Below are 11426 nucleotides of genomic sequence, written 5' to 3' on the forward strand. Positions count from 1 at the left end.
CAAATAATTGAGTAGATAGTGCGCAGTTTTTTTATGCCAGCATGTGCATAAAGCCCTGTTCTGTATGATGACGCGATTAGTTCATTTTCTATATGATCAGTACTTATGCATGCATAGTTACATGAAAACGTTTCTTACAAAAAATAACTAACACAGTACTGCACGTGTAGGGAAAAATCGAGAGATTTATTACGCTCCTCAACGTCTCAGGAATAGTTTTCGACAAATGGAATCATTTGATTTTCATGCGAATTACGAAGGTGAATTATCCAGTCGCAGAAAATGTGAGAGGCCACAAAACGAACCTTAAAGTTTATTCCTTCGTTTATGGCATCTTCGCTTTCGCTTTGGTCAAGGAAATGCGGCACTGAAATCAAAGAAATTTCCTCACAATTTTTGATGACCACAGTTCTAAAAAGCGTAATTTATAAATTTGTACTCAATATTTTGCTATAATTTTTCGTCACGAAACTAGACTTCAGGGCTAGGAAAGAAAATAATTCTAGAAATCAAAAATTTTCACCAAATCTACCAGCTTAACAAGAGGACAAGTCGGCCTGGCTGGTGCGTGGTCATGCGGCTAAAAACAGCGCTAAGCGAGACAGGAGATCAGGGACACGACGCTGTTCCCACTTTTCGCACAGCACGACACGTACGTATGTCAGCAGACGATGAGCACATGTCTGCTCCGACGAAACAAGGCCAGCGCTTCCCCTCACTATTGTCCTAGTGCAGAGTGCAAAACTAGTGCAGTGACACTAGTGCAGAGTGTCAAAACTTGTTTTATTCAATGCCTAGCGCATAAATAAACGGCAGGAACGCTTTCTACATGTTTACTACTAGCCATATATACAATACAGTGGCAAACTATTTCTTTTTATAGGCCGCACGTGGCCAACGCGAGCTCGTGTACTTCAACAAATTACTAACTTGGAAGCATCGACCATTGCTATGATTCGCAGAAACTGGAAACGCGCCTACAAGCCTTGAAAACCCGCGCTCAATACCTATCCGCGACGCCACTCCCCGACCTTTTGCCTACCACGAGCTCGCTAGCGACTGCAGCGCCACCTCGTTTGTTTACAAACATGCAGGAGGTCTATACAAGAAACTGCTTAGCAGCTTTTGCACATGGTTGCTGGCTTTCTGATGAGCATCGTCAGGAACCAGTAACAATGGGCAAGAGCTGAAGATGCGGTTAAGCTAACCATTATGACCGCCATCGCCACCCGTAACTGGGTGCTAACACTAATAACGTTAAAGCTGTATGGTACCAGCAACGGAATTCTACTGAATTTACCATTGTTACCTTCTTATTGCAGAAACATTATGAGATTGTTATTTGTGGTGTGGAACGTTGCTAAAAATGTTATCTCAGGGTCAAAAAAGGAAACTAGCAACTTCCAGGTAACGTTACTGAAGTAATAATCATAAACAACAATCACAAGTACAAACTGCGAAAATAAAAAAAACTGATAATAAAAACACTTGTACAAAACAGAAGAATGTATTATACAAATACCACTACAAATTCAAAAATCACTACTAAATTTTTGGGTAGTAGCCGTTTGTAGAATTATTATTGAATATTTCATTATGTGGCAACGTTAGATGACTGAAGAATAAAGGATCGATATGAGGGATTTGTAATGGGACCAACTGGCAGGAGTTCAAGCAGCGCAGAGAAGAGGTACACGAAGTGCAGCTGTGATTCTCGAGTGACGCCTGTGAGTGTGTCCGTCGTGCCGCCATCTGACTATCGGAGAACTCGGACGCAAGAGCAGGATCCAGTTCTTCAGTAAAGTCTAGGCATTCGCCGCGAAGAACAGACGACTGGCATGAAAATGGGTTGGTGACATAGATAGCGCAGTGGCCGTCAGAAATCGTGAAAACGGCGTATGGAATCGGAAGGCGCTGATGGCGGGTGGCGGCTGTGGTGGGTGTGAAAAGAACAGGGCTGCTGAGGGAAGAGTCAGGGTGGAGCGGAACGAGGGCAGAACAGAAGGGAGGTATGTCGGTGTCGGCGGCTACTAGAAGCTTAACGGAGCGCACAGGCACGTCACACAATGACACATTACGCACGGGAGAGAGCTCAAGTTCATTACGGGCACAATCAATCACTGCGCGGTAGGTCGAGAGGAAGTCGCAGCCAAGGATGACATTGTGGGAGCAGGCGCCGAGCACAACAAACTCGATTGTATAGGCGACGTCCTTAATAGAAACGTGGACCGTGCAGGCTGCGATGGGGTGGATGCACTGAGATGTGGCCGTACGTAGTGAAAAGCAGGACAGCGGCGTTGTCACCTTACGAAGTTTTCAGCGAAGGGCATCACTAATTACTGACATGGCAGCACCTGTGTCGACGAGCGCGAGAACGGGGACGCCTTCAACAGACACCTCAATGACGTTAGCAGGAGGAAACGGAGAACTTATCGAGTTCGCAAAACACGCAGTTCTTGCCTCCGGAACTGCGGCATTCAGTTTTCCTCTGGGAGGGGCTCCGGGTGGCGGAGCATCAGAGAGATGGAACGTCGTCGAGGAAGGCGAGCGGCGAGTAGGGTACTGAGAGCGAAGCGTAGATGAGCCAGAAGAGAGATTATGCAAGGGCGGCACAGAATCATAGCAGAACGTGCGCACAGCACCCCCAGAACAAGCAGATCGCTGACGGCAAAGACTTGCGACGTGGCCCGGGAGACCACAAGAGTAGCATATTGGTCAATTGTCATCGGTACGCCAAGGGTTCGTAGGGTGTCGGCGGGGTCGACGATGCAGAGCTGGCGGCGGTGGCATGGAGGGCGGCGGAGCATAAAAGGCCGGGCTGCTATGGTAGGCGGCAGAGGTGGGCGAGCACCGTGTACTGGCGACTGCTTCAGCATAGGTGAGCGGGGCTGCCACAGGGGGAGGTGGGGGGCTGGGTGGCAGAACTGCAGCAACCTGCTCTTGAATAGTGGATAGTGGGTGCGAGGATAGTGGGCGCGAGGGATGGCGCCAAGTCGGGCGGAGGGCAGACGGGGTCGGGAATGTGATGCAGCAGAGAAAGCTGGCGAGTGACTTCTTCGCGGACGAAGTCTTTGACCTGCTGCATGAACAGGGACTGCTCAGAAGATGAGCCACCAAGGGCCAAGCCAGCGAGACCCTCTGCAGGCGCGCCGGACTGCCGCGTAGTTGCGCGTTGCTTTCGGAGTTCGTTGTAACTCTGGCACAGCTGGATGACGGTAGCGACAGAGCTGGCGTTCTTCGCCAGGAGCATATGAACAACGTCATCGGCGATCCCTTTAAGGATGTGGTTGACTTTATCAGTTTCGATCATGGACGGGTTGACACGCTTGCACAAGTCAACAATATCTTCGATGTAACTAGTGAATGTCTCGGCAGGGAGCTGAGCTCGAGCTCGAAGGCGTTGCTTGGCGCGTAGTTTCCGGGTAGCGGGGCGGCCAAAAACGTCGGCGAAGCTTGTTTTAAAGGAGGACAATGTGGGAAGATCGGCCTCATGGTTGTGAAAGCAGAGGTTGGCAACGTCCGTTGGGTAGAAGACGACGTTGCTAAGTTTAACGGAATTGTCCCACTGATTGTAAGTGCTGACTCGCTCGTAGGAGGCCAGCCAATAGTCGACGTCCTGGTCGTCGGTGCCACTAAATGGAGAAGGGTCGTGCTGGCGCTGCACCCCGGAACAGAGGACGGTGGTAGGGATGGGCTGCGATGCTTCGCGCGGACCTTCTGGCATGCTTGCAGGAACGAGAAGCGTTCCGCTTCGAAGTTCCAGGATGAGGACCGGGAAGAGAACCGAGGCACCTCCATCAAGTGTAAAGGTGTTTATTCGAACCGCAGGTCGGTAGGCGTTGGTCGGACGGCGGCACGACGGACACGCTCACAGGCGTCACTCGAGAATCACAGCTGCACTTCGTCTACCTCTTCTCTGCGCTGCTTGAAGTCCTGCCAGTCGGTCCCATTACAGATGAAACCAATGCAAGGTGAACTAGATTTAATATCCAGAGGCATATTATTTCATGCCGTGACTGATGCGAATCCAACTGTGAAGACGCCATAATCAGTGCAGACTTTTCGAAGGAGGAAGTTGTTTCTTGATGAGAATCTAGAAACATTGGGATTAGTAAAATCTTGCCAATATATGAACTGGAAAAGATTGTGGTCATTAACAAAATGATAAGCAAAAATGCCCAAGTTGTACGTGACTAGGTCAGAAATCGGAAGAATATTAGGTTGCTGAGCAATGCAGATATATTGGCATCGTATGGACCAAAACGAATGATACGTAGGGCTTGGTTTTGTGAGTGCTGTGGTGGTGTGATATGCAAATGATGTGCAAGACCCCATGTTGTGATGCAATAATTAAGATGGCTTTAAATGAAAGCACAGTGTGGTGTTGTTGGAGTTGATAAATTGAAATAATGGGGGCTTTTAAAGGGACCAACCACCGACCAAAACATGTCATGAGATTATAGCAGAAATTAAAAGATTGGGCCTCATATTGCAAGAACTGAGCACTGCAATATTGAAACAAAGATTTAGAATTTTAATTAGGCATTGAAATCCACATAAACAAACTGAAATGTATCCCACCACATCTCAGTAAAGTATTGCTCCTTTGCTTTCAGTGAAGTGTTTTTTTTTTCTTTCAGGAGTGTTCATCATGTTTTATTGCAGTTTTCACTCTCTCTAGTGCACCCTTCGATGAAAAGCAATGCTCCCTTTGCATCGTGGGCCATAAGCTTTTAGCTTTCGTCACCAAATGGTGCCACAGTGTTCTGCATTTCTTGGATGCAGCGGCAACCACGGTCCACTAAAACTTTCGTCTATGAGATGTACATTACTGTGCCGGAACAGCTTTGGGTATGGAAACTAAAATATATGCTACTCTATATGAAAAATGTCTAATTATATACTGCCTGGCGGACGAGATTTATTTTAGTTTTCGGTACATCACTTTTGCCGGTGTGCAATTTCCATAACTCTCTCTTATCATCGTTTCCAGCATAGCAATACATAAAAATGGGAGCATGGATCAATCGAAAAATTCTTGGTAAAAATCTACAGCATTTCTAATAAAGCTGTTGCTGAATCAAGCACCTTAGACAGCAAGCTTCCCATTGTGCCGAAAAAATTTTGGTGCATAAAATTAAATATTCGGTCACTTTAAGAGAGCCCTGATGCCATAAGCAGCTTTCTTCCAAAGAAGAGCAGTATGAAGGTGAAGTTTTAGTGAGACGTCAAGTTGCGTCTTTAAAAACAAATGCCATTCAGTAGGATATATATATATATATATATATATATAGGATGGGAATAAATGAAGATCATTAGGATAGTACGATAAGCCATGGGACACGAACAAAAACCCACAAATTGTTTTTGCAGGATTGAGTCACAGACCACTGTTATAACACCGCATGGATATGTTATTAAGGTCATTGCTGAGATTGGAAGTAATGATATCAAGGGAGGAGTTACTAGCTAGTATAGTTGTATCATCAGCTTATAAAAAACATTCAAGATATGTAAGGCAGTGAGGTAAGTCGTTAATATAAACAGGGAATAGCAGAGGCCCAAGAATGAAGCCTCGCAGCACCCCTATATTAATTATTTTAGTGTCAGATAAAATTCTCAATATGTTATCAGTTATTTCTTGATTGCACAGATAACTACAGAGGAGTACTGGTGCATTAATGCTAAATGCAGAAAGTTTTAGGAAGAAAATATTGTGGTTAATGAAACCAAATGCCTCAGAAAAGTCAATGAAAGCTGAGCCAATGTAACTGCCATTATCAGTTTCTCTTTTGCATTTATCAGGGAAAGCAATTAAAGCAAGGTTAGTGTGACACTTGTGACACCTCTAAAGCTACAAATTTCTCTAGGGTGAGAAGAACCCTTGTGTCCTTGCCTTTCAAGACCTTTTGGTCTTTGGGGTGCTGTGAGTGCTATTACGGCTCAAAGGCAAACCATATGGCCTGAAGACCTTTGACCAAGGCTGTACATTTAAATGAAGCTTGAACTCCCAAGTACTCCCTGCATATGGCCACGACTGCACTTACACTAACCTTCTGTGTCCCTTCTATATATGTCCATGATGTACATGCAATTCTTTCAGTTCAGTTCCTAATGCCGGTACTGGCTTTAGTAATATATAAATAAGGTTTCACAGTGGCAACATGCAGCCTATTGAGCTGCTTGTTACATATTGTATTATTGAAATCAGCTGAGCAAAATTCTGTTAGAGGACCCACACAGCATAACGAAGAATTCACAACTGATGAGAGCTGGAGTACTGTATGCACTGTATGCACTCTCTATCAAACAACTTCTCTAACTTTTTGTTAATGATTGTTCAGAAATCACACATAAATTTGCACAAGCTGTAAATAATAAGGAAAGCATGAGCCTATGTATATGCTCAGACAACTCATCCCTGCTTTCATCACAGTGAGTGACACGGCTTCTTTTATTTGCATACCTAATAAGCCTCGCTTTTCCAGGTGTTTTTTTTTTTGCTTTTAAGCATTTACTTTCCAAGGAATATGCATTAGGTTTCAAAATTAAGAACTGAATTGTGCCAGTCAAGAAACATTAAAATATATTGCTGAAACAGGTGTGTTCGACTAGCCTGCATAAATGAAGCCAGAAAGTGCTATGCTAAATAAGTTTTGGCCGTTCAGGTAGCTTATCCACAAATACAGTTTGCAGTAGTCTTTACATGCGTCTGCAAGTCAAAAAAGAGAATTCTACTGTCCACTCACAAATGTGTGCAGAAGCGTGCAGTTGATCAATTCGGTCTTGCCCTATCATCTACATGCTGGCTGTCCAGGTTAGCTTAGGTGGTACAGCGATTGCCCTACATAGGCGGTGGTCTTGGGTTTAATCCCCGGACCAGAACTAATTTTTCCTCAACTGCGAAGCTTCTGTGAAAGCTGTATAGCTTTCCTTTACAGCCATACGGCTGGCTTGGGTAGATGCTAATCAGTAGTTATTATATATCTCCCATCATTCCACCGTTGAGGACCGTGGAGCAAAAAATCCAATACCAGGCCAAAATCAAATGTAAAGAGTGCCAATTAACAAAACAGTTTTCTTCCTTGCCTGCGATTCATGTTTTTGCCCAAATTGTGCATATGCATCAGCCAGTAATACATCACTGTCATGTGCTGCATGATCATGGAATAACGAATAAACATGGCCACTTTTGAACCTGGTCTAGTTTGTAGTCTTGGTAAAAGGCTCCTGGGCTACCATGTTACTGCTGGGCCAACCAGTGCAGCTGCATTGTTCCCCAGTGTTCCAAATCCCTGGAAAGCTATAACGTTTCACACTTAGGCGAGTTTAGGGCTCCGAGATGCCCCAAGTGCCTTACTGCATGCCTTAACTTAACAAAGGTTCGCGGAGAAAATGTCACAAACCATAAGCCAGGGTTGCTGGTCACCAAAAGTTGCCTTAATTACATTTCCCACATAGTATCCCTGTGAAGCATATATCTATCGGCACCACTTTTACAGACACAGAAAAGCTCATCCACCTTTCAATAGAGATTTCTCAGCTCCAGAATGCTTGTTCACTTGCATTTGTCTTAATGCCAAATTTTGGTTCTTTGGTACATCAGCCCTTCAGTACCACAAAGTGCATGAAAGGGCACTGAAAAATTGTGCACACTACAAGATGGTCTGTATTTTAGTTTTTATTTGGCTTGGAGCACCAAGTGGCCCAAGCATAAAGGGCAAAATACACAAAGGAAAGCACACACAAAAGTACATGACACCAAAAAGATGCAGCAGCTCAGGTAAGCAGTTTAAATTATGATACTAAGCTTGCTGTCGATGTTGGACAGGCCGCTTCTCAGTACGGTGAGTACTTTTCCATGACCTCCTGGGAAATAGACTTGTCACGCTTACTTCCAAGATGCCTCCTCAGGTGTAACAGATACTGCACGGTGAATTCAAACACTGTGGCCTTGTCTGTTTTTTCAGTGAGGCCTGGAACTAGTGAGCGCAGATCTTGGCAGGCATTCTTTATCCTGCTTCTCCTCTTCCTCTCTTTCGCGTTGTGGTCCTCCCGTCTGTTGAAGGGCACGTTGTAAGGCCCAACTATGTGCTGCATCTGTCCCATGCTGGCCATGCGGGCCACCTCCATGATGTCGCTGTTGGCAACGTCCGCTCCGGCCGCCGCTGCGGTCACGTCTCCGCCCAGCGCGGCGTGCAGGGTGCCGTCGTTGCCAGCAGCAGCTGCGGCTACGCTGGTGCTGGGACCAGCGCCAAGGTTGGCGGCCGTGCCGCCCACCGCCGGCAAGCCGCTGTTATGTGGGGGGACCCGGTAAACCGAGTACATCGGCGGCGACTGGTGGTAGTAGCCCAGGCTGTCGTAGCCGCCCGTGTGTTGCATTTGTCCGGTGGTAGCAGCCTCTGCTGTGTCGTGCGTTTGTGGCTGTTGCTGCTGGTCGCCGCCGGAGCAGTTGCCGCTTTCAAAGTCCGTGGTGGGGATGTTCACGGCGTCAGCCGTGTCTTCATTATCGTCCAAATGCAGTAAACAGTTCTGCACGCCGCAAGGCAGATCTGTTGATTGAGCTGCTGCCATATTGTAAACTGCGGCCGCGAGGACAAGCAGTTCTTGCCACGACCGCTGGCGCTGCTGTCGCCGCTGCGACACCAAGGTTTTGATTTGTAATTTTCGGCTTATCCACAACATAGGCGGATTTATGGGCAGCTCTTGGAGGGAAAGGGTCTTGCTTGGGAGGGTTGCGTATTTATAAAATGGTGCCCTGGTAGCATCGCCACCGAAATCATGTTAACTGCTTCTACGTCAAAAAATACACGAACGGCGTCTGTATTGCTGCATTAGAAATGCGAGGCAGTTTAATAAATGTTCAACGTGGGAAAGCTCAAACGAGCTATATATAATAATTGGTTTTGGGGGAAAGGAAATAGCGCAGTATCTGTCTCGTATATCGGTGGACACCTGAACCGCGCCGTAAGGGAAGGGATAAAGGAGGGAATGAAAGAAGAAAGGAAGAGAGGTGCCGTAGTGGAGGGCTCCGGAATAATTTCGACCACCTGGGGATCTTTAACGTGCACTGAAATCGCACAGCACACGGGTGCCTTAGCGTTTTTCCTCCATAAAAACGCAGCCACCGCGGTCGGGTTCGAACCCGGGAACTCCGGTCAGCTTTCAAATGCGTATTTTGACGTTCAAGATTTCTAACCACATTGGGGGGAGGGGGGCGCTGCGAGCTGTAGAAGAGAGCGGACGCATGTCGCATGGGCTCCGCGAATTTTCGAAGCTTTAGACGTTTCAAATCCACCGGGCCACTTAATTTTTCGGCAAGATCGACGAACATAAGGTTCAAGACCACGAGGACACCGAATTCAGCCCGGTAGGCCCACATTTTGAACTTTTATCGGGTTTGGAAGTCACGACCTCGTGGCCAAGGAGCTAAGCCTAACGCGAGGCTTGGCGGACCCCGCACCCGAGCGAGTGCCCTGTCAAGCCGAAGTCCTTCGGGGAAGACAGGAATGACATTTCGGGCACCAAACAACCTTGCCGCAAATAATTTTGGAGCTGGACCAGCCCAGGACCAGGCGGAAACTCGAGATGGAGGCCGCGCCGGCGACCATGTGTCCCGGCACGCAGGGAGCGGGGAACGGCCCCGAAGGGGCCATGGAAGACGCAAGCATGCAACAGGACGTCAGCGACGACGAGAGCCTGGTGCGAGACGAAGAAAGCAATTGGCAGATATATCATGCCAGACGATACAAAAAAGGAATCAAGCGCGCTGCCAAGGGCGACGCCATTTTGAAGCCAAAGGGGCCCCACGCGATCAAGAACAATGGCAAGATGACGCCGGCAGACGCAGCTACCGGCACGATGACGCAATCTGGCGGAGGGCGCACGCCGGCTCAAGGGCAAAGCAGGAGCGGAGCGGCAGCCGAGGCAGAAGCTACCGCCGCTCCCGATGGACGACGCCAAGATCATTATCCGACCCCGTGGAGGACTCAAAGTTCTGGAAATGAAGCCGTATCAAGCCAAGTGTGCCATCGTGGAAGCATGTGGAGGACGAATCGAGGAGGATTTTCTGGTCAGGCTCTGACCGGGCTCGAACATAGTGATGGCGAGCACCTCCGAAGAAGCAGCAAACGAAATACGCAAGATCAAGCACTTTCCTTTTGGAGGAACGAGCTACCCAGTACAGGCATATGTGGCCATGCCAGGAGACGTCAAGCGCGCGGTAATTCACGGATTGCCAGCGGGCATGCCATCGGACGTAATAATAATAATAATTGGTTTTGAAGGAAAGGAAATGGCGCAGTATCTATATCATATATCGTTGGACACATCAAGCTCGCCGTAATAAGGGAAGGGATAAAGGAGTGAGTGAAAGAAGAAAGGAAGACAGAGGTTTCGTACTGGAGGGCACTGGAATAATTTCGACCACCTGGAGATCTTTAATGTGCACTGACATCGCACAGCACACCGGCGCCTTATCGTTTTTGCCTCCATAAAAACGCTGCCGCCGCGGTCGGGTTCGAACCCGGGAACTTCGGATCAGTAGCCGAGCCACCGCGGCGGGTTTCCTCAAAATCAAACTTTCAATATTCAGTTTTCTCTTTCTTTCCGTTCCACCTTTATCCCTTCCTTTACGGCGCGGTTAGGGTGTCCACCTAAAAAAAAGTGAGCCGACCGCGTTCATAGAGTTCATTGGCGCTGACATCTTTCCAAGGCCGTTCATTTTCACGGAAAAGGCGCACAACCGGCTCCGTGGGCTAGTGGAGACCTCAATCTCGCTTTCATGTACGTGGCGTTGGTGTCCAACTGCTTTTTTTCAGGCTGTGCCTAGAGTTCCGTCCTGACGGAACTCCAATTTGCCCTAGAGTTCTGTCCAGACGGAGCCTAACATACCCCAACCTAACCTAATGTAACCCAACCCAAACAAGAACTCCAATTTGCGCTAGAGTTCCGTCCAGATGGAACTCCAATTTGCGCTAGAGTTCCGTCCGGACGGAACCTAACCGAACCCAACCCAGCCTAACGTAACCCAACCCAACCTAACTCAACCTAACCCAAGCCAACCTAACCCAACCCAACATAACCACCACCACTGGACGGAACTGCAGCAGCAGCAGCAAATGTACCGTCTGGATGGAACGCTAGACACTCCGTTTTTTAATTGGTTTTGGGGGAAAGGAAATGGCGCAGTATCTGTCTCATATATTGCTGGACACCTGAACCGCGCCGTAAGGGAAGGAATAAAGGAGGGAGTGAAAGAAGAAAGGAAGAGAGAGGTGCCGTAGTGGAGGGCTCCGGAATAATTTCGACCACCTGGGGATCTTTAACGTGCACTGACATCGCACAGCACACGGGCGTCTTAGCGTTTTGCCTCCATAAAAACGCAGCCGCCGCGGTCGGGTTCGAACCCGGGAACTCCGGATCAG

General features: G+C 47.8%; 1 protein-coding gene across 1 annotated transcript; it reads right to left on the bottom strand.

Annotated features, from left to right (window-relative positions):
• Positions 1–7726: 7726 nt before the first annotated feature.
• On the bottom strand, positions 7727–8753 carry LOC144093970 (uncharacterized). The gene has a single exon (XM_077627758.1). The coding sequence runs from the start codon at positions 8683–8685 to the stop codon at positions 7840–7842; it is 846 nt and encodes a 281-aa protein (XP_077483884.1). The 5' UTR covers positions 8686–8753; the 3' UTR covers positions 7727–7839.
• Positions 8754–11426: the final 2673 nt, after the last annotated feature.

Source organism: Amblyomma americanum, chromosome 1, assembly GCF_052857255.1.
Source record: "Amblyomma americanum isolate KBUSLIRL-KWMA chromosome 1, ASM5285725v1, whole genome shotgun sequence".
In the NCBI taxonomy this organism is placed as follows: Eukaryota; Metazoa; Arthropoda; class Arachnida; order Ixodida; family Ixodidae; genus Amblyomma; species Amblyomma americanum.

Bases quoted from the DNA above. Each gene is read 5' to 3' on its own strand.
- LOC144093970 (XM_077627758.1), bottom strand. From the start codon at position 8,685: ATGTTGTGGATAAGCCGAAAATTACAAATCAAAACCTTGGTGTCGCAG.